This window comes from Lissotriton helveticus, chromosome 12, assembly GCF_964261635.1.
Source record: "Lissotriton helveticus chromosome 12, aLisHel1.1, whole genome shotgun sequence".
Classification (NCBI taxonomy): Eukaryota; Metazoa; Chordata; class Amphibia; order Caudata; family Salamandridae; genus Lissotriton; species Lissotriton helveticus.
The window spans coordinates 91,435,495-91,460,032 of NC_136073.1; the positions used below are offsets into that span (position 1 = coordinate 91,435,495).

General features: G+C 44.9%; 1 protein-coding gene across 1 annotated transcript in view; it reads right to left on the minus strand.

Annotated features, from left to right (window-relative positions):
- Positions 1-8,616: 8,616 nt before the first annotated feature.
- The window catches only part of LOC144797912 (extracellular calcium-sensing receptor-like), a 67,304-nt gene continuing 51,382 nt past the window's right edge, over positions 8,617-24,538 (minus strand). The window contains exon 6 of the mRNA XM_078668714.1: positions 8,617-9,533. Within this exon, the coding sequence (XP_078524840.1) occupies positions 8,617-9,533 (917 nt within the window). The remainder of the gene's footprint in view (positions 9,534-24,538) is intronic.

The following is a 24,538-nucleotide window of genomic DNA, read 5'->3' on the forward strand; positions in this document are numbered from 1 at the left end:
CGCACTCCACGCAAAAAAACTAAAAAAACGATATATATTTTTTTGCCCTTCGAGACCCTTTTAAAGCCTCCACATCAAACCTAGGGGGTCAGGGAGGATCTACTATGCCCCCTTATGGTCATTTGCCCCTTCGCTTTGGCCTCCTCTTGTCTCTCGATCCTACCGAGAGACAAGATGGCGGCCGCTACGGACTGTTTGGAATGTTTACAGACGCCGAAGAACCAATCAGCTTCGCAAAGCTCCGTAACGCGAAAAGTACGCGAAGCGGAGCGCTGTTACAGATATATATCTTTTTTTGAACGTTAATTTCTCAAAATCCACTGGAGCACATATATTGAGACCTAGCAAAGGCACATCGGGCTACCAGTCCCTACAATTTTGCCAAGTTTCGTGCAAATCCATTCAGCCGTTCGGGCTAAAAGTGAGGCCAACCGCCCTATGGAAAACTCAATGTTAAAAACACGTTTTGGGACCCCCCTTTTTTCTCGACCCCCCCTGGACGAACCCCCCCCCCAATTTTCAGGGGCTGCTCAGAAACAAAATGTGCCATTTTCCTGAAAATTTCAGCCAATTCCGTCCACAAACGCCAAAGTTATTAGACATAGAATTTTCAAAAATCCCATAGAGAAAAAATCCCAACTATATATATCTACTGGCGACCGCCAGTAGGTAATATAAACATATTACCTACTGGCGGTCGCCAGTAGGTATATATAGTTAGGATTTTTTCTCTATGGGATTGTTGAAAATTCTATGTCTAATAACTTTGGCGTTTGTGGACGGAATTGGCTGAAATTTTCAGGAAAATTCCTGGAAAAAATCCTAACTATATATACCTACTGGCGACCGCCAGTAGGTAATATAAACATATTACCTACTGGCGGTCGCCAGTAGGTATATATAGTTAGGATTTTTTCTCTATGGGATTTTTGAAAATTCTATGTCTAATAACTTTGGCGTTTGTGGACGGAACTGGTTGGAATTTTCAGGAAAATGGAACATGTTGTTTCTGAGCAGCCCCTGGAAATTTGGGGGGGGGTTTGTCAAGGGGGGGCCGAGAAAAAAGGGGGGTCCCAAAACGTGTTTTTAACATTGAGTTTTCCATAGGGCGGTTGGCCTCACTTTTAGCCCGAACGGCTGAATGGATTTGCACGAAACTTGGCAAAATTGTAGGGACTGGTAGCCCGATGTGCCTTTGCTAGGTCTCAATATATGTGCTCCAGTGGATTTTGAGAAATTAACGTTCAAAAAAAGATATATATCTGTAACAGCGGACCGGGCAGCGTTCCAGTTCGCGTACTTTTCGCGTTACGGAGCTTTGTGAAGCGAAGCTGATTGGTTCTCCGGCGTCTGTAAACATTCCAAACAGTCCGTAGCGGCCGCCATCTTGTTTCTCGGTAGGATCGAGAGACAAGAGGAGGCCAAAGCGAAGGGGCAAATGACCATAAGGGGGCATAGTAGATCCTCGCTGACCCCCTAGGTTTGATGTGGAGGTTTTAAAAGGGCCCCGCGGGGCAAAAAAAATAAATAATAATAATAATCGAACGGCTGAATGGATTTGCACGAAACTTGGCAAAATATTAGGGACTGGTAGCCCGATGTGCCTTTGCTAGGTCTCAATATATGTGCTCCAGTGGATTTTGAGAAATTAACATTCAAAAAAAGATATATATCTGTAACAGCGCTCCGCTTCGCGTACTTTTCGCGTTACGGAGCTTTGCGAAGCTGATTGGTTCTCCAGCGTCTGTAAACATTCCAAACAGTCCGTAGCGGCCGCCATCTTGTCTCTCGGTAGGATCGAGAGACAAGAGGAGGCCAAAGCGAAGGGGCAAATGACCATAAGGGGGCATAGTAGATCCTCCCTGACCTCTTAGGTTTGATGTACCATTTTGCCAAGTTTGGTGTAATTCCGTTCAGCCATTCAGGCTGTAGACGTATCTAAATGTCCTATGGAAAATTGCATGGGGAAAACACATTTGAAAGTGTTGAAATTTAGAACCAATTAAAATGTTACTTTGGTTTTGTATTTGTGTGTGATGAAAGTTAATTGGTTATGTATATATCTGAAATGAGAGGAAACCACAGCCATTTTGTGATACTACTGTCTGAGGTACATTTGTGAGGAATTTTTGGTGGTCAATTTCTGGTGTTTGATTTACACAGTACTAACACTTCTCCTACTTTTAAAAAGGTGAGTTGTTAATTTGTAAGGGGAACTATGTTGTACACTTGAAGATAATTTGAAAAATGTTTTCTGTTATTTATTTACAGTCCTTCTGTTATACTAAATACTTGATAAAGTTAGTTTTATATTATGTATTACTAAAAACGATAAATGAAAGTGATTATTTTTTTCTGCAATTTACAGCAAGCAATTTCAAAATAAAATGTCTCACAATGAAGAGACCGTGGCAATTTCTTTTGAATTATCCACTACATTTATTGAAATTGACAGCACCAATAATGAAATATTCTCACAAGGAGGAGATGACTTGAATGATTTTTTTGATCAATCTCTTGATGGCGAATTTATCGAATGTTTGGAGACCATAGAGTTACAAGAATCATCATTGCAGACTTTTCATGAGGAGATTCCAGATGAGATGATTGAAGAGGAAATTCCTGATGAGGACATGTTACTAGTTCTTTCAAATTTTGAAAATTCAGAAGAATAAATTTATATTTAGAAATCAAAAATTGTTTGAGACATTATTCATTTTTATTTTTAATTTATGAGGTTGTAGCGAAGTGATTGTAGTATAAAATGAGACTTATAGTATAGAGTGCAACATTTTTATGTTACATGGTAAGTTTACTCATATTTACTTCCCTTCTCCCACTATATTATCTCCAATGTGTATTTGACATCTCTTCTTCATCTCCGGCCTCCTTTCTCTCACTGTCTGTCTCTGATGCATCTTATCGCTGCCAAAGGGGGCAAAGTAGAGTACCCCTCACCCCCTAGGCCTTCTCAGGCGGTCCCAAAAGGATCAGTTTCTGCTTTCCTGAGAGATTATGGTATGAGTTCCATATACCACAATAACTTGCATTACAACATGCAAGATATCTATCTCCTATTACCAACTTTTGGAGATATTCGCGCTAAGCGCGAATATCTCCAAAAACTAACACCTGCCCTGAGCAGTTCTTAGCCATGTTATCCAATGGGAGGTGGATAACATGGCTAAGAGCATTAGCTCGGTAATGCATGAATATCGCTGACTTTTTAGCGATATTCATGCATTGCGGCCGTTTTTTATCGCATTTGCGATAAACCTTGATAATAGCAAGGTTTATCTTCGATAATTTCTGACGATGCTTAGCGGTAAAAAATTCGTTGCTAAGCATCGTTAGCAATAAATATCGCTTAACTTTGGTAATATGCACCAACGTCTGTTAACGTTCGATTCGAAGGAAATGAGGAAGTGTTGAAAAACATTGTCTGCGCCATCTTGCCTTTTTTGAAATGCCACACTTTTGTCGTGCACGGCAGCCATTTTAGATGCCTTGACCAGACCCACTCTCTGCACGCTGTCGATTCGTAGCATGGCTCCCCACCCTCGCAAGCATCTTCCCCAGGCACTGGTCACCCCCGCTCTCTGTCTTATGCATGGGCAATAAACCTCCCCCCATCTGCGCTGCTCTTCCCTGAGAATCACACTCTGTGCCCGCCCGACACCTCCCTTTCGCCCTATTCACTACCGCACCCTCTGACACTCCTCTTCCTCTGTGTCCGATTGTCCAGGCTATCAGCTAGCCCTGCAGATGTAGTTTATGGCCCCAGCTGTAAAGAATCACCCCTCTTCAAAGGAGTTATAGTAGATCAAGGCCCACACCCGATGAGATCCGTCACACCACACGTGTTCCTACTATCTGAAAACCATCCTGTATTGTGATTGGGGAGGGGACCGAGCCTGAAGCGGAAGATTCCAGGGATGACTCTTTGTACATCAAAGTTTTTACAATTATGTGTCACATTAAAAATATATAGCACTCCAACAAAGTAGTAGGAATATAAAACTTTAATAACTTATAAATATATACAACAAAACAAAAACAGTAAAAACATTTAAACAACGAAGAGACCGTGGCAATTTCTTTTGAATTATCCACTACATTTATTGAAATTGACAGCACCAATAATGAAATATTCTCACAAGGAGGAGATGACTTGAATGATTTTTTTGATCAATCTCTTGATGGCGAATTTATCGAATGTTTGGAGACCATAGAGTTACAAGAATCATCATTGCAGACTTTTCATGAGGAAATTCCTGATGAGATGATTGAAGAGGAAATTCCTGATGAGGACATGTTACTAGTTCTTTCAAATTATGAAAATTCAGAAGATGTTGCCTGGGTGCCGCACTGATTTGGGTATCCGGCGTGGGGCGTCCCGGGGGGTGGGTTGTCAGTAGCGGTCTGTTGTGCGAATAGTTCCAAGGCAGCAGAACGCGCTGAAATCTGGATGTCAAGAAGGTGATGTCTAGTAAGTTGCCGCCCAGCAAATAACGGCGTGGGGCGCCGCGGGGGGAGGGGGGAGGCAGTCCAAAGTTCCGTTAAAAGGGCAAAGGAAAGGATCGGTGGTTTGAACCACCAGTCAAAAAGGGGAGGGTGTGCAACAATTTTTCCTACCGGGTCACACTGTGCTTTCACCGGAACTGAGGTCTGCAGGATTCTAGTCATTCAAACTGAGGCTGGCGCCAGCATGGGAGCGCCGACGTCCCGCGGCTACAGTTTCGTCACTCCACGGGCGATCATGGCAGTCATTCCCCATCGGGGGTGTCTGCGGGGGTCGGGGACTCCCGCGGCTCCTCTAGAATCTTCAAGGTCGTGGAGGACTACGGTGGTGGAGTCAACCAGTGACCGGGCCATTTCTTTATGCTGGGCCCGCTCTTGCCAGGCCGACCGCCATTTTGAGAGTTCGGTAGCTACTGGCGATCGCGGGGTCAAATGAGCGGACGGGCTCCACCCTGCCGGGCGAGACGTTGCAGCATCGCCACAGAGGAAGAACCCTTTTCCGTGCGCCTGGAGCGATGAGGGTGCAGCTGGGAAGCCTCCACCTGGGGAGGCGGGAGAGGCCTGTTCGCACCGTCTCTCCCTCCCAGTGCACCCCACGGCGTCTCGCTTGACATTTGTTATGGCCGGACCAGGCGATGAGGACGAGAGGGTGGGGGGGGTCGGAGGCATGTGCAAGACATCCCCCCCCCAGGGTTGTTGCAGCAATTATAGAAGAAAGACGAAATGTCCCGTCCGTCTTCGGGCCGGGCTTCCGGCGGTTGGCGGCCGGGCGCCCTTTGCTCTGGCCCCATGAACGGGTTCCTTGGCTCATCGGCTGCAGCCGGATCCCATCGGCCCCAGCCCCCGGCCGTTGGTGGCCGGACCGGGAGAGAGTGTGGGGGGACAACCTGCAACTCTCAAGGGCCACCGCGGCCGGACTGGGAGAGAGAGGGGAGGGTCGAGGACACGGACATTCCCCCCCCTGAAACTCTCCAGTGTTGTCAATCCCCCTGGCCGGGTCCCGCTGGCCTCGGCCTCTCCTCCGGCTACACCCTACGTGATGATCTCCTGGCCGACGGTTGGCAGCAGGACCCGCCTTATATGTGTTGCTTCCGGCTGGGCGTAGCTGAAAACCTGTTGCACTTTGGAAGTTTCTAGAATGGGGCGGATGTCTGCTGACTTGTATCTTTCCCAGTTTGCCGTTATTTGGCCGTGGCAGGCGGTGGGACAGACACGTTTTGGGGCAGTGAGGGGCGATGTTTTCAGGTTTCTTATTACGGGCTTACTTCTAACGTTTCTTGTTTCTAGGACAATAATAGGTTTTATCATTACGTATTGTTATCGTTTCTTTGTTTGTTATTTAATAAAAAGTTCATCAGTGGCCTACTGATTTTCGTTTTCCTATTCTTTTCTTTCCAGGTTGTTTCATGCTAAAGTTTCTGTTAACAGGATACAGTGATCACTTCGTTATTATTGCATATGTCCTTTTCACTAGGGGTGCTCTCTGGTCGGGCTAGATGACCTATCTCTAGTAAATGGTCCGGGTGAAACAGGTGCATCAATCAGTGGGGAGTAGATAGGCATGACAGATTACAACGGGGGAGAAAGGTCCGCATTACGTACCCTTTCACTACTTGCAAAGATTTTCCTACGTTTATTTGCAAATAGGGAATACCTCCAAAAAGAACCAATTCCCAAACAGTCATTGTTCGGGCAAACAATCAATCAATGAGGAACGAAATAGGCACAACGTGTTAAAGGTTTGCGTTACCTACCCTTCACTATCTGCAAAGGGAGAGAGAATATTCCTATTCTTTCTTTGCAGGCAGAGAAGATCCTTAAGAGAACCAACTTCGAACAATTCAATGCTCGATTCAAACAATCAACAAGGGGTACTGTGAACACAAATGAACGCCGCTTATGTACATACACATTGCTATTTTCAACAGGTTGTTCCTAATGTTTCTATTTTAGCGAGGTCAAAAAGAGATCCCATTAGTGGCCTACTGATTTTGCTCGATTCCTTTTGTTTTTTTACACCATTTTTCGCTATCTGCAAAAACTAAACAGAGTATTGCGACTCTGTGCTTGTTTGTAAATAGAGAATGAACCAAGGAGAACAATCAATCAAATGGAGAGAGAAGCAGGCACGACGGATTAGAACGGGGGCAAAGGCCTGCGTTAACTACCCTTCACTATCTGCAAAGAGAGAGTACTCCTAATAGAAATGAGGGGGGGCAGCATTCAAAGCAGATCAGTGTGCATAAACACGAAAATGTTTTTACTTACCACGTACTTGACATTCGACAGCTTATGATATTTGCTATTAAAAAACCATTGAAATTCACTGAAAAAACCATAGGTTATAGACCATATATATAGTTAGGAATTAGCATTTACAAAACCTTGAAAATTCACTGAAAAAAACATAGGTTATAGACCATATATAGTTAGGAATTAGCATTTACAAAACCTTGAAAATTCACTGAAAAAACCATAGGTTATAGACCATATATCGTTAGGAATTAGCATTTAAAAAACCTTATTTTACTCACACAAAACCATTGAAATTCCATATATAGTTAGTTGCACTAACTATATATCGCGCACCCGCAATCCACTGCTGATGATGTCACATATTACATCATTCATGACATGGTCAGTGACATCACTGATGACATGACTGATGACATCTCAAATGACATCACTGATGACATCACTGATGACATCTCATTTGACATCAATGACCACATCACTGATGATATCATTCATGTGACAATACAATGCATCTCCTCACATTTTAATATAACCTCTGTTTCACCCAGTGTTAAATACAGAGTATAATTTTTGAAACCATTGACACACCAATACTAGTTACTACATACGCACTCACTGATTCCTACGTCTACACACACCTTCACTCATTCACCCATACAATCATTCATACATACAATCACTCATCTTTACAACACTATCATATGCACTCATACACCTATACAGACACTCACAGTCTGCCACTCATCCATGGAGTTACTCACACACCTAGTCAGTCCTGTAAAGAATCAATGACACTTCCATTTTCTTGTCTATACAGTTAAACATAGAGCACCTTACATTTTCAAACATATACTAACACATACTTACCTTCTTATACAATCATTGATACAAGTACACATTGATCTGCACAGAGTCACACACCTCCCAGCCAGCCACACACACACTCAGTCTCCCATACAAATACTTGGACAATCAATCAGTAACCCATATAGTTAATCATATAGCTACTGATCAACACATGCAGCAGTTTACAGAACAACAGACATAATGATGCACAAATTAAGACAGTTTAGTCACTAACCCATGCACTCAGTGAGACACATTTATTCACTCACTCATACATTCAGTCATGCACCTACTAAATCCTTTGTCCAGACACTTATACTTCCACTCATTCTTCAATATATAAGACACATTTTAACTTTACAGAAACATACAGTCACTGGATGTTGTCATCAGTGATGTCATCAGTGATGTCATTTGAGATGTCATCAGTGATGTCATCAGTGATGTCACTGACCATGTCATGAATGATGTAATATGTGACATCATCAGCAGTGGATTGCGGGTGCGCGATATATAGTTAGTGCAACTAACTATATATGGAATTTCAATGGTTTTGTGTGAGTAAAATAAGGTTTTTTAAATGCGAATTCCTAACGATATATGGTCTATAACCTATGGTTTTTTCAGTGAATTTTCAAGGTTTTGTAAATGCTAATTCCTAACTATATATGGTCTATAACCTATGGTTTTTTCAGTGAATTTTCAAGGTTTTGTAAATGCTAATTCCTAACTATATATGGTCTATAACCTATGGTTTTTTCAGTGAATATATATATAAACAAAATCCTGTCTAATCAGCCCTTGGCGCTGCAATCGTCACAGGTACAGATCTCTCAGACACCAAAGTTCGTGGGATAACGTGGTTTATTTTCTCCTCCTCTCCACCAGCATGACGCGTTTTGGCTGTCTAAAACATCACATATATATATATATATCTAGGACAAAATTCGAACCAAAAAGTTGACTTTGCATTACCAGTTGAAACTACTATTTTTAGTAATCCTTCTTGGCTGACTGCCTGCCCATCAAATATTGTTTGGTGTTCATTTCTGGTTTTAACAATAGGATGTAACATTTTGGCATAAAAATACTAAAGACCAAGGCAAAACTGGAAGACAAAATAGCAAAGACCTCCATGGCCACCATATACTTTCCATGGGTGCTGAGATAAGCCGGAATAAAAGAAAGCCAAACACTCAAGAATGCAAGCATGCTGAAAGTGATAAATGTGGCCTCATTGAAACTGTCAGGCAGTTTTCTTGCCAAGAAAGCCACTATAAGACTCTTAGTTGCTAGAAGCCCAAGATATCCCAGCATGCACCAGAAAGCTATTGAGGACCCCTCATTGCATTCAATGATAATTTTTCCAGGTTTTACATAGGTGTTGTGCTCTGAGAAAGGAGGGGAGACAATTAACCAAGCAGCACACAAAACAATCTGATTGACAGTACAAACAATAATGACTGTATATGAACATTGTGGCCCAAACCACCTCCTTAAGTCACTGTTGGGTTTGGTGGCATTGAAAGCAATGATCACCATAATGGTTTTTGCTAAGATGCATGAGACACAAAGAGCAAAACAGATGCCGAAGGTAGTTTGGCGAACAAGGCACTTTCCTTTACTCGGATAACCAATAAATGGCAAAGAGCATAAAAAACACATAGCCAGAGCCAAAAGAAGAACGTAGCTGACAAAGCGGTTATTGGCTTTCATGACAGGGGTGTCCTTATATAATATGAACAGTCCAAGAATGACAGAAGGAACAAGGCAAAGGACTATGGACATTATTGCCAAGCCCATCCCTAATGGCTCTTGAAAGGACAGAAATTCCATTTCCTTGGGAAGGCAGCCATCTTGGTTTCCATTGGGCCAGTGGTTCATTGGACACTTTGAGCACTCTATTGAATCTGAAAGTCAATACAGCAACAATTAAATGCAGCATAACGATTACATTCATAATTAACTTTATTTGGGTTCAAGAACCATAAAGGTACAGTTTAAACAATAAAAATACATAAAACACACAACATAAGACGACAGTTCATTAATGTGCATATTCGAACAATTTAGGATTTTGGTTAATTCATTTAAAACACCTGCAATTTCAATAAGCCTCCACACCACCTCTAATACCAGAAGACAGGCACCTCAATGTGTGTCTAAGAAATGGACTCAAAACTGGGTCCACTGTGCCCTCCAAGCAGCTGTTGTAATACCAAGCAAATTGGAAAGTGCTTCTCGTATTTCCCAACTTAATTGAAATTGAAATACCCAACACATAAAAACAGGTAAAACATTAAAAGAATCAAGATATATGGCCTTCTGACATTTATTCTCACCAAAACATCTAGATCTAATAAGCCAGATAGATCTTAAATACTTTGAAACCGAATAAAAAATTCTGCTGCTATTATCTGACTTGCAGATTCTTAATGCATGAAGTCTGTCTACAAGCCCAAATAACGAACAGAGGGTAGGAATCGAACAGGTCAACTGCTTTGCACAAGCGCAGGAGCAAAATAATAAATATTCATCATTTTCCAGAGTGTTTTGGCCCATGGGACTAAAGGTAGAAACAGAAACAATTTTAGACCATGAACTAGTAAAGGAAGATAATCGTAAAACCCCTAACCTGAATTAAAAAAAAAATGCTTGTGATGTTGGAAGATCCTGTCTAATGAGATGCCTTCTAGAGCAACACTCCCTCAGGTTCTTTTCTGTGGGCTAAATGTCATATATTTAGTTTTGCTGCTGTATATTTCTAAGCCATGACTTTGTAAACCAAAGTAAAACTTTACTGCAGAATATTTAACCCCTGTGCCGTTTTCGGGATTAACGGTGTATCATCATCATATAGCAAACCCGGCACCTTCATCCAGCCCTATTGCTTGCATCATTCTCGTAATCCTGGATATATGAGATACAACAAATAATCAATAACAAATAGAGAGTGGGGGCCAGGACACAAGCCTGGCGCACACATCTGGGAATAGGAATTTCCTCTGTGGTCTCCTAGTCTGGGCCCCATCCTATTTTAGCTTAATTTCCCGTGTACAATAGCTGGATTAACATGAGCAAAACATCAGGAACCCCACTTTTCCCCTACACCTCCCAAAGGTTTGTTCATGAGACAAGGTCAACAGCAGACCACAAAACAAAAAATGCAACAAAAAGCAGCCCGATCAACATCAGCGATTTTCTGTTTCATAGACAAGAACCACAGGACTTGAGCAATCATACTTATCTAGGCCATAAAACCTACCTGATAGTGCAAGAGCACTTTTTCAGGCCTTATTCGTTCCATAATTATATCTGTAGTTGCTTACTGAAGTCACAATACTGGCATGAGGAGCTACTTTGCCAATCAGGCAATTGTCCTACCATCATCAACAGGTCACTACAGTAACAACTTGTAGGATGCACATATCCTAGGAATATCCTTATCACTTTGCCCTAAGGCGTTTGTCATAATAGATGTAGTGCAGTCAGGGAATACTGGTAGGTTGCACCTATTAAAAAAATATCATGTTGGCTGCAATAAGTCATAGGCAGGGCATAACCCAACACTTAGCCTAACCATATTACCCCATGATATAATAAACTGCACTTAGAGCGGCACCTGTGCTTCTATTAGCTTTCATAGAGGTCATTTTGCATTCGAAGGGGGGCCCTGTCCCGGGCTCGTCCTGCAATGCCACTCAAAAATACCCCCCAACAGTGTACCAACTGTGCAGCGGCCACCGACATGGAAGAGGGGCCTGGCTGCAACTTCAGGCCAACGGAGCCAGCCATGCCCACTCTCTATGCAAGTCCGCAAGTGGCAGGTCTCTCTCTCCCCCACGGCAGGCAAAAGGATGGCCCAAAGCAGCTGACCATAACCATGTGGTGCCACTGCCCACTATGGCAGTCAAGGGGGAATGGTGATTCCTATCAGCCTTCTCTTCCGACCTGGCTTCTGGGTATGGCTGCTCACTCACCCACCAGCCTCAGATCATGCAGGCTCCTGCTGGGTTTTAGTTCAAGAAGGGAACTCCCTTTGGGTGCAGCCCGGCAATGGAAGCGAGGCAGCTTCCTCCTGTCTGGAGTAAGTCCCCACTGCACTGAGGCTTGTTGCGGTGTTCTGCTGGGCGGGGCTGCAGCGGACCAGGTTTCTCTCTCCTTGCTGTCCCAGCTGGTTGCTAGACAATGCCTAGTGCTCCAGCAGCATGAGGCGTGACTCACAGCGCAACTTCTCGGTGCCTCTTACAGCAGGTCAGCACTTCTCTGGGCGTGCCGCACTGGAGTATGAGTGAGCTCACACCTCGGGCTCAGGTAACTGCTGGTGCTTCACCACAGTGCTTCTTGAGCTTGACTCCTCTGAATCCCTCCACCAGCACAGTTCAGGGAGCAGGGCTAACAACTGCTCCTCTAACTGACCAAAGTGAAGCACTCAACTCGTCTTGCTCTGCAGTATGGAAGGTAACTGGTGCGCCACACACTATATTTGTCCAATTCCACAGGACCAGCCACATAGCCTTGGTAAATCCCTGGTCCAGAGAGCAGGGCACAGGCAGGCCAGCAAATAGGGCCCCTTAGTAGAGGGCAGTCCCTTCAGCTACCTAGCAGGCAGCAGCTTAGACCCCCCAATGTCAGTTCCTTCTGGCTAGCAGCAGTCCATACTGTATGTTCTCCTCAGTTCCTGAAGTTCCTTCGACATGGGGTACAGCCCCAATATTTATCATAGCAATGCCTTTGTTCTTCCCCCTGGCAAAGGGCTCTAAGTCCAGTCCAAACCATTTCTGGGGGAACTTTACAATTATCTTTACAAGTGCACAACAACCTGTTTGTTAGTGTAAGCCTTGGCCCCAGGCACACCACAGGGGGGCGGAGCCATCATTGTGGAAAGCAGGCACAACCCTACCGCTCCAAATGCAGACCAGGCCTATTCCATTGCCAGGAGAAACCCCCTATCGCTACTCTAAATTCAGCTAAGGTCTATTCAGCCTAGCGCTAAGTTACTCAGGCAGGGGAGGACACACCTTAACCCCCGCAGGGACTGGCTGGAGTGAATGCAAATCCCCTCTCTCCTGTCTGTCAGAACCAGACAGTGAATACAAGTCAGGCAGGCACAAAGACACATAGCACACAGAAATGCCCACTTCTAAAAGTGGTATTGCTAAAATAGTAATAGTAAATCTGCTTTCACCAATAAGCAGGATTATCACTATTGTTCCAAAGATACCAAACCTGATCACACTACCCCCCTCAGATCAGGAATTACCACTGAAGCATATATCAGGGAATCCCAAATGCATCCCTATGGGAGGGCAGCCTGACAGCAGTGAGAAACCAAATAGGTTGTTTGTCACTACCAGGACATGCCACACTGACTGTTAAAGCACATGCCCCACTTTTTACCTACACTTCATCCTGCCCATAGGGCTAGCTAGGACCCACCATAGGAGTGACTGATATGTAGTAAAAGGGGAGTTGCAGAAGTGTCAACCACTTTATGTGCCATGTCACAGCAGCAGTAAACTGTGCGTGCAGGCCCTGCAGTGGCAGAGGCCTGAGACAGGTTTGAAAGGCTACGTAGGTGGGTGGCACAAGCAGCGCGGCAAGCCCGCCAGTAGCATTTATTTTACAGGCCCTGGGTATATGGGATACCACTGAACTTACAGGTAAATTAAATATGCCAAACAAGTGTAGACCAATCTTACCAAGTTTACCATAGAGAGCACATGCACTTTGGCACTGAACAGCAGTGGTAAAGTGCTCAGAGTCAGAAAAAATACAGGAGGAAGGCAAATAGTTTTGGGATGACCCTGCAAAAAGGGCCAAGTCCAACAGGGCACCTGTAGCTTGGGCATTTGAAAGGCAGTTTATATAAGGAGCCCAAACCAAGGGTTCAAAATGATATAGATCAAAGGGAATCCTGTCTAAACCAGGAGCGATTCCTACTTTCTGGGCCTAAATCAGAATGAGAGTTTCTTCCAATGCAAATACCACTGGTATACCATCAATACCCTTAGGGGTATTTGGGGTTCCAAGGCAATTATTTCCCTCCAAGGGTGTTGGATCTGCATATGGTTCAGTAAAATATTTAACCGACTCTTTAGCAAGAATATGGCATTCTGCGTGAGCAAGATTACTATATCCCTCATGGGTGACCACATGCCAAAACTGTTTGGAATCCTTCTCTTTTGCCGCTTCCAGCAACTGTACCTAGAACTCTCCTTCCCACTAGGACTTGCTGGTCTTAATACCCTTTGTATATTCCTGCCTCCTAATAAAAATATTGGTTCTTTTTTTACTCTTTATGACATCAACTAACACAGTTTTAGCCTCTTTGCAGTGGTGAAATCTTGACCTCTGGGCCAAGGCCAGCACTCTCCCCAGCAGCTCCTCTTCACCGTTGACCGCGCTAGTACTGAGACCAACTCTGAGCAGGGTTTGAGCCAGCAGCCCTTCCCTGCCCCTCAGTGTTTGCTTGGGTGCCATCTGGTATTCCCCATTGTTCCACTTTCACTTATTCCTAACTGTTTGCTGACTGCATTACTGCACTACTGTTTATTTGTCCTACACTGTATTTTCCTACGTTTTATTGCTTTTTCCCTCTGTTCCTGCCGCTGCTGCCCCTGCAGCCCTGACCCCTGACTCAGCCCGCTCCCGCCTCCCTGCCTCTGGCGACAGCTTCAGGAGAGCGCGCCTGAAACCTTGACCTCTGGGCAAAGGCCAGCAGTCTCCCCAGCAGCTCCGCCTCACCGTTGACCGCGCTAGTACTGAGACCGAATCCTGAGCAGGGTTTGAGCCAACAGCCCATCCCTAAGCATGGGCGGATCTAGCGGATCTCGCGTACGCGAATTTGCGGATTTACGGATTCGCAATCCGCGAAGATACGCGAACTCTCGCGGATTTGCGGATTTTCCCGTTTTTTGTGTTGGCGCGCGTTCGCGCCGATTTTGGGACAATTTCGCAATTGCGAACTTACTTTTCGGCTCGCAACGGCCGCGACTATGTTGTTTCTACGTCTGGTTTATCATCACAGGTTCACAGCACCCTCTGTTTCACCACTGCACCCTCTGGGACACCCATGCCACCCTCTGGTACATCCTCACTGCCACCCATTAGGTTTGTTTATCACTGTAGTTTATGGGGGGGTGAAAAAAGCAAGCACACCTCCCCTACTTCAACTGCCATGAATTAATTTGGGGTTGATTAATGTGTCAGTTATTTAGAAAGTTCCAGTCTGGCTGGCACCTGCTTCCTTCCTTATCTGTAATTTGCTTTCTGTTGCAGTGAAATTTTTTTTCACAGGACCTTTATGGTCTACTTGTAGCTATTCTATGAGCCTGCTGTTTGGGTCATAGCAGGGTCATAGAATAGTTGCAAACTCTGGAGGGGCCCCTCAGGAAGCACTACAGTGAATGTTACAAATGTTAAGTTTGAACTTTTGCACCTGCTCATTGCTTTCAGTTCAGCAAAAATCTTTTTTTCTGCAATTTCGCGCGTTTTTTGGGGCGCAAATCCGTGCGAGATCGATTTCGGAAGCCGCGAATGCTTGCGAATACACTAATCTTTTTTTTGCGACGTGTATGTTCGCGTGATTTTGTGCGTGTTCGCGAGGCGCTTGTAGCTATACGTTTGCCAAGTTACCCTAGCGGTCGTACACGGGCGCGGCCATCTTGTTTGCGTGACGTAATTCCGTTTCCGGCCGCTATGTGTAATCTCGCAAAGAGTGCTGCTCGCTAGTACAATTTTGCGCGTGCTCGCGAGGAAAATTTCGCGCGAACTTACCAACGCGGTCAGGAACGGGCGCGGCCATCTTGTTTCTCATTCATTGCTATGGTTCTGGGCATGCTTTCTGTATCCTCTCTGAATCTCTGCCATCCTTTGCTTGTTTGAAGTTTATTTGATCTATTTTACTTATTAATCTATCCCTCTATTTTTTTAGCTCTATATTTTTGTGTTTTCTGCTGCTTTTAGTTACTTTTAAACTACTTTTTTAAACTCTTTTCTTTTCTTCTTCACTATTCTATTTCTTCTTTATCATTTAACTTTATTTCTGCCCAGACCATGGTAAAGGGAGCCGGGAAGCACCCTGAGAAGGGGAAGGGTCCCGCACCCCGTGACCGGCTCCCGTGCGGGCGTTTGAGGGGGGAGCAAGTGGTGCCACGGGAGATCTTTAGCGCGGAGGAGGTGGCCGCACTCATCTTCCACGTCCAGCGCCGCCTCCCCAAGACGATCCTGGGAGGCGGCAAGATCGCAACCAGCTATGGCATCCGGGAGCGCCGGAAGCGGTGGGAGAAGGTGTGCCGGGCCATGTTTCAGCTCTCTGGGGTCCGGCGCACATATAACCAGGCCACCCACCGCTGGACAGATGTCATGGACCGGGAGCGGGACTTGCTGGACGCGCTCGGCGTAGAGGTCCCCGGGCTTGGTGAGTAGTAGTAGCTATTCATCACTACTCTGTTTTATCCGGCTCTGTCATTTGCAAATCTTTGTTCTTTACAAAGAGCAATAATGCTGCCGATTACATTGTAGGTAAATTATATTTCAAAATCTTCTATGCATTTCAGGTGCACTGCTCTCCTTCTCAGTAGCCTTGCTTGCTACTATGCTTATTTGTTTTGTATTTTGTGTTCATTTCATTGGCCTGAGAAATTATGTATGAGTGTAGTGTAAAGATAAGAACTGCGTAATGCTAGACACTAAGGGTCATATTTTCAATTACCGGCGCATCCCTGCAAAGTAGCAGGGGTGCGGCAGTAATTGTGTGCCATGCCACCACCACCCATTGGCCCAAAATGTCACAGAAGCCTTACGCATCTGTGCCGTAAAGGCGGCGCATTGCTGGAGTTGCGTGCCAACGATGGCGCAGCTCCAGCAATGCTCTGGGGTACCCTATCTCCCCAATGCTGCATCAAGCCGTACGTCGGCTTCAAGCGCGCAGGGTTTGAGTCATGCATCATTGTCCTAAAAGTGACTGAATGACATCTTGTAGATTTCCCTCAGCCACTTTTAGGATTCGTTCCTGCGCAGGTACGCCCTCCCTTGCGCCGGAACGCCCCATGATGGCGCAGGGCTTTACAACGTGATGCATATATACGCCGCACCAACACCATGGCGAGTCTTTTGTTCTGCCGCTGCGTCACAAAAGTCATGCAACAATGGAGGAAAATGAGCCGCAAGGGACTTCTAAATCAGCCCCAACAGACTGAAGTCCAGTCCTTCCTTTAGACACATGGCTATAAGAAGAAATAGTGGCGGTGGTCGGTGGATTGATAGTTTGAGTATTCACTGATCTGCAAGCAGGATGCACTTTGTCTGTCACTTCGCGTGCTGCGGACTGCTGCCTGCCAGGCCTAGGCAAACCTCTTTAGTAGTCTGTTTATTGAGTTACATAGGAACTTTCTAAGTCAACGGTCCGCAAATCAGGCAATACGAATAACGTAGTATACCACATGAGATAGATCCCGTGGAATAGTTGTCTATCTATTTGCTATTTCTCCAAAATATTTTGTTATTGTTCTTTTGAAATGTTCGATTTGGTTGACAAATCTCATCCATGTTTTCTGGTCTTTCTTTCTTTCATGTTGTACATCAGCTCCCCCCAAGGGCAAGAGGACACAGGAGGAGGGTGCTGTTCAGGAGGATGCAGGCCAGGATCGGGCAGGCGAGGGCTCCTTTGCTGGCCCCAGTAAGTTTAAATTTTAATAAAGAGTACCTATTTTTTCCTAGCGTTCCTCATTCGATTTTTTCTAAATCGTCTTTGATCTTCTTGTAGACTGGATATAAATTCTTATCCTGCCTCGAATATGACTCCATGTGGTATTACTAGATTATTCTTATTAGTCTGTCTGTGTAGCTAACTAAGATTGGACATTTGGCAATTCCATTGTACTCCCATTCTATTCAGCAATAGCTCTATGCACTGTCTCCTTACTGACTAGATAGTGTGGCAGAGTCATTTAGCTCCCGAAGTCACCGATGATTGATCCCCAATGATCTCTAGATTATCGTACGCAGGACAAGAGTACGGAGTCACAGTCAAGAAGTGTCAGAGGCACTCATGCTTGCAAAAATTCCAAAACCTTTAGCTCATCCACTCTAGTCTGGAGGACCAAAAACCACAGAGTCTATTTAAGTTTAAAAGCTTTATTAAAAGTAAACACATTTATTAAAATCTACTTTGTCATAAAACTATTTAACTGAAAACGGAAAAGTGCTTAGTGCTGACGATTAATTGGACACATTTCTTGTGGTGGAGCCGAGCTCTCACCTGGTTTGAACTTGATCCTGGTCGTGTTCTTAGGAGTCAAGCTTCTGTCTGTTAGGAGAAAAAGTGGTGCGTGTTAAAAATAAAAAGCAAGCATTCATCAGTTGTGCATAAAAGTGCAGCAAGACAACAGCCTTCCCTGGAAAAAGGGACATTTTTACTTTAGAGTAGACAGTCACAAATTATTACATTGTATTCTGTTTTTTTAACATTTCTTTATTACTCCTAGACCAAATATTATATAGTAGTGAGTGGTGTATTCTAACATTCTTAAATGTACTTTGTAGGTGGAACATCTGGTGACGGGGCCAGCGTGGAGGTGGCGGTGTTGGGCGAGGACTCGGAGGACTCTGGGGAGGAGGCGGTGCAAGAGCCGGCGGACGGTCCTGTGGGGGTTCGCACGGTGGTGGCGGGAACAGGTAAGCTATATATTCCTTACTTATTGAGATTGAAGACTGCATAGTGTGCTTTCTGCACGGGTGTATTACAAATCAACCAGGTAGTAGCCTCCTCGAAATGTACTTCGACTTAGCTGTGAAGTTTTTGGTGAGAAGAATCCCAATAAGTTCTTAGATGAACGTGATGGATGGGATGAACGAAAAGCGAAAGAAGGGTGTAAGTAAGTGGGACGCGAAATTGTATGATGGCTGGCAAAGAAGAACGATATGTGTTTGCTTGGCCCCCGAGGTGGCTGGGAAGGAAAGAATATGGTATGGTGCATGGCTGGGTCAATGATGAAGCAAGGATGGGTGGAAGGACAGCAGCCTGGGTGGGTGAAACAGAAACTGTATGTGTGCGTATACTTTGAATGAAAGGATTCCTGGAGCATGGTATTCTCTGACTCTTAGATAGCACATGTGTATCTAGAGAGAGTAGATGGTCGCTGGATGAACTAAGTGTTACCTTGAAGAGCATGTACCACCGCACCCGCACGTCCGTTCCAGTGTAGGGAAGGCAAGGAAAAGAAATTGTAAATGTGTCCAATACTACCATGAATAGTAGCAGTACTTTGTATTGCAACTGCAAGCACAGCATATATCTGGTTATTACGGTGGACACTCCGTACCTCTCTTAATAACTTTAGTTTAGTTGTAGTACGTCATTCATGTGTGGGTGTATCACTGTTCACTCAATATTAAGCAAAGCACCTAAAGTCATCCCATATATCATCAAATACGTCCCATGTGAAGTGATAGATAATCAAATTATTTAGCTTGTTCATTTTCCTTTTCTAGTACTCATTTGCACTGTAGGGTGAAAGGTAAATTAATTAAGCAGTAGCCCTTGTAACAGAGTATTCTCAGTGCCACCCGTAATAGAAAAGTAATAGCTTCACCACCTGCATGTACTGGACCGGTACAGTAACGCAAGTCTGTCTCACTCATCATGGTGTGCAACTGTTTTTCTCGGGTGCAAGTTCACTGTGCTGCCATTCTGCCGGCTTGCATAAGATAACGTACCAATTTTCCTAAACAAGAGAGAAGAAGAAGAATAAGACTGGTGTACTGTCATAGTCGACTGTAATGGAAGTCCATAGTGGTCGTAGAATTTGTTCATTAAACTACCACTAATGTTAGAGCAAGGATGCAGAAGTGGGAGGTTACATAGATACTGTCCTCAATAGTTATGTACTGTGCTTTCAATTTGCTACTTGTACTGTGACCCAACTTTCGGCTCAATCACTTTGTGTTATTAATGCTAAGGAGCATTGGTTACAGACTATGTCTTTCTTTCTTCATATAGTTGCTCCTTCCAAATCAACATCACAGAGGGAGCAGGCTCGAATGGCCCGGCAACGGAGGCTGGATGCCACTGTCGCCGAATATCGGCGGCTGGTGGCCCTGGAGGAGGAGGAGGACACGCAGTCGACCGGTGCAACAACAACATCCTCGACTGGGACAGCTGCATCCTCCTCCGTGACCCCACGGGACGCCAGCATGCGCAGTGCTCCAGCGGGACCGAGCCGGGCTAACAAAGCCAACCGCCACCGCCAAGCAACAGAAAGACCAGCTGCCCCCCACAGGAGCTGCAAGGCACGCCAACGCCGCCTAGGAGTCCGAATGTCCTACCTGGAGCAGGAGGTCCAGAACTATAAGAACTTGGTAGAGGGCCTCCGCTTCGAGCTTGCCACCCTCCGCAAGGAGTATGATGCCCATGCCGCAAAATGCACCAGCACCCTCCAGTAGTGGAGTGTCCCTTGCCCTTTTTTTAGAGACTTTTGGGGGGTGGGATTTGGGAGTTGGGTTCTTTTTGGGACTTTTCAAAGACAATCGTTGGGGTTAGGGTGGGTCTTGAGGGAGATTATTTTGTTAGGGCTACATAAATATACATTTTTCAACTTTATCTGACCATACCTGTTTTTTACTGCTTTTCAGTCTGGTGGGTGGGGGACGGGGGTGTAACAGTAAGTTTGTTTTCCTGAACAGTCGTAGGACTTTAGTAGTACTACCGTCAATCTCTCGTCTAGTCCTAAATAATAGTCCATTATACTACCTCCCACCAAACGCTTATCTTACCTGTAATTTGTGTTAGAAATTAGGGCTAGGCCCAGGGCTGGCTCCACGTGAAATGGGGATTAACGTTGGCAATCCTGGGCGGGTGAAATTTCCTCATTGCGGTGGTACTAGTGGTGTGACACAGTGGCAGTTGCATGCCTATGGAAAAAAAGAAAACGAAACCTGGTTTGTCCTTACTGTAGCATTACAACGGTTACGGTACGATCGAGAATATAGCAGGTGACAGTACACTAGAACAGTGCCATAATGTAGCCTAACAAATGGTAAAGTATTTGCTTGCAAGTATAACTAGTACTTGCGTTGAATTTATTTGACATTGGCTCCTACTACTAGAAGATATAGTACTGAAGCTGAGTAAGTCTAGAAGATATCCTCGTATTCCTTCACCAGCCTGTTGCTATGACCTTATCCTCCCCAGCAAGTGTGTGGAATTATTGATGTCATTTTAGTCAGACATCAAGCAAAACAACACAGCCCGGGGGAAGAGGGTTAGGGTTTGGAAAATGGATGGGAATGGGGGTTTCTTTTTGGGTAGGTTTTGTTGAGAGAAGAAAAAAAAAGCACAGCCTGGACAAACAATAATTGAAGATAAAGAAATCTTTGGGTACAAACTAAAGCTAAGCACATGCAGTCACACTCACAGAAGAAAACAATGGATACTGTATCTGTATTCTGTATGTTGTTGGAGTTGTCCTGTTGAATTTGGTAAGTAAGTTGCATGCAGCAAACAATTCCTCTTATTAGTGGCACTCCTCCATTCCAGCTGACGCTTCGTCCATCAATGTTGGTGACCACTGACAGAAGACACCCTGTCCACTGCCTGCCTGGCGGATGTTGACTGAAACCCGGCCTGTAATTATTGAACGGAAAACAGGAATTGCTATTACAATACCACTGATAAATAAATAAAAGGTATGCACGATGTGTGGTGCAAAAAGTCACACTTTGATTTCCCTAATAGACAGTAGAATATTTTTGAAATTGCGTGCTCTGTCTGAGTCACCTTTTTAAGGATAAATAAGTATGGCCAAAATATTATAGCGGATCTTTCCCCTCAAGGTAGGTGTACTGTAAACTGTGTTTTAGAACAAAATTTGACCTTCCCAGCAATGCTCCCACCAAGACCCTTACTAAAGCCAGTCGCAAAAATGTAGAAGACCCCCAATCAGATCTCCAAAAACGATGCCTAGCAGAAAAATGGAGACAAAACATACTTTGAAAGTAACAGTAGGCCCAAATACAGACCGTGGATTGTATTCAAACTACTTGCAAGCAAGCAAAAGTATCCATAGCCAGCATCGCTCCAACAGTGCTCTAAAACCCCAGAACTGCGTTGCAATAGAACACCCCGAAACACATGCAATCCTGCTGCTAGGGCTAACCCTAACGAACCCTAACTTACAAAAAGTGCCAAAACTGGTGTTTCCTTATGGATTTTGTCCAAAACACTTCTATCCGGTATTAGACCTTCCCAGGAATGCCCCAGGCAAGACCCGCCAACCCACCCGCAAAAAACCACGCGACAACACCCCCAAACAGCGAAAAAGCTAAATCTCATACTTACAATATCTCTCGGCCTTCTGGTCCAAACGCGCTGTGCAGCTACTACCAGCTAGGTCATCATCAATCATCATAACTCCTGTTTTCCACCACGGATTTCCTGAAAAGCAAATGCAATCAAGATTAGACTGTCGCAGCAGTGCTTCGACAGAGACCCCGGCCGCAACCCACCCACGAACAGCAGGAAGCCCCCCAAAACGCTACATTGAGCAAGATGTCAGAAGAAATAGCAAAAAAAAGGCTTTTCCTTAAGGATTTTGTCCAAAACACTTCTATCCGGCATTAGACCTTCCCAGGAATGCCCCAGGAATGCCCCAGCCAAGACCCGCCAACCCACCCGCAAAAAACCACGCGACAACACCCCCAAACAGCGAAAAAGCTAAATCTCATACTTACAATATCTCTTGGCCTTCTGGTCCAAACGCGCTGTGCAGCTAGGTCATCATCAATCATCATAACTCCTGTTTTCCACCACGGATTTCCTGAAAAGCACATGCAATCAAGATTAGACTGTCGCAGCAGTGCTCCCAGACCCTAAAACTCACCCACAAACACCCGGAACCCCGCCAAAGAGCACCTCAAAGGCAAGCAAGTCAGCAAAAACGGCAAGAAATTTCCACCTCATATTTGGTCCAAAACACTTTTATCCATTATTAGAGCTTCACAGCAATGGGCCCAAATCCGTCAACTCACCCGCAAAGAAGTAGAACACCCCCACAAGTGCTGAGTCTTTCTTCATTGGGCGTAATCCAGCACTCTGCTTTGAGGGAAATCGCAGTCTGGAGGAGGAGGATAGAGGAGCATGTTCTTCAGAACTTGTGAACCTGAGAAATGTAGACTGCGGCACCTTCAAATCAATAAGCAAACAAGTGAAGACAGTTCTGCTGATGGTCTTGTTTTTAGGATTAGGTGATTAAAGTTTGAATTAAATTAACTGTGCAAAACAAAGAAAGAGAAACACACAGGAATAAAAGTGAATAAGGACGAAAAATAAAGTTATTGATTCATTGTCTCATTTTCAGGGCTCGGTGTCAGGGAATAAGAAGAAGATTTCGTCATCATACTCTGCGAATTCAGGCAGGATGAGGTCAGTGCCACCGAACAGAGAACAAATCCCCTCATCTACGTTGCCGTCCTCCTCGTCTTCATGCGGCGTGCTTTCTCGTACTTTGTAATCTGGTGGTATGAGGTGCTGATTCATCTTGATCATTGTCAGCCGCTCCACATTTTGGGGCGGGAGGCGGCTCCGTTTGGGAGTTACAATGCCACCAGCAGCACTGAAAACACGTTCAGAAGACACACTTGCGAGTGGGCAAGACAAATAGTTTATAGCCAGGTTAGAGAGCTCTGGCCACAATTGTTTTTTCCCATGCCAATACTGCAATGGCTCATCATTAAGAAAGACCTCTGTTGAGTCATTCAGATAGTCCTGCACCATCGACTCAAGGTCATCAACTGTTCCTCCACTTTGCTTACTTTTTGCTGTGCCTGTGACATTTTTTCGAGATCACGTGTCCACAGGTACTAAATATCATATCTACCATCAAATCGGGATCGGCTCTCGACCCTTGTCCCTTGAAGGTCCTGAGACCAATCATGGATGCAGTCTTACCCTCCATAACCAACATCTGCAACTCCATGTTTAACTCTGGCATTTACCCCGAGACATTAAAGAAAACCCTAATCAAACCGTTGCTTAAAAAACCCACCCTTGACAAAGAAGAACTCAAAAGCTATCGCCCCATCGCCAGTCTTCCTCTATTAGCAAAAATAGTGGAAAAAATTATGAATGTCCAACTCTCCGCTTTCATCGAGGAAAACGACTGCCTTGACGAATCTCAGTTCGGGTTCCGTCGCTTTCACGGAACCGAGACGGCCTTGGTCAAAGCGGCGGATGACATCAGATCAATTCGGGATGCGGGAGGCACCGCCGTCCTGATACTATTAGACCTGTCGGCGGCCTTTGACACGGTCGACCATACCATCTTGGTCGACCGTGTCGAAGGCATTGGCATTCAAGGTAATGCCAAAAATCTTCTTGCCTCCTTCCTGGCCAACAGGACCCAGGTCGTCACTGTGGGACCTTTTGAATCTCTCCCATTGTCACTTCCGTGTGGAGTTCCCCAAGGCTCATCCCTTAGTCCGACACTATTCAACATTTATGTGTCGGACCTTGCCAATGTCATCAGGGAACACGGGATGAGCCTCACTTCATACGCTGATGACACCCAATTGGTTCTCGCCGTCAAAAATGATGGGCTTCAGAAAGCGAACATATTTAATCAAGGCTTGTCGGCTATCGGTGATTGGATGTCTCATAATTGTCTGAAGCTGAACTCCGACAAATCGGAGGTTGTAATTTTTGGCAACCTTTCTCCGGAGTGGTCCCCCCTCTGGTGGCCGTCATCCATGGGCCAACCCCCAGTCCCGGTTGACAAAGTGAGGAACCTGGGAGTCATGTTCGACAATCGTCTGAACTTCCTTCCACACGCCAACCAGATATCCTCTTCAGCCTTTTATAAACTCAGGCTCATCAAAAAAATTCTGCCCTTCTTACCTGAAAACATGGCAAAAACGC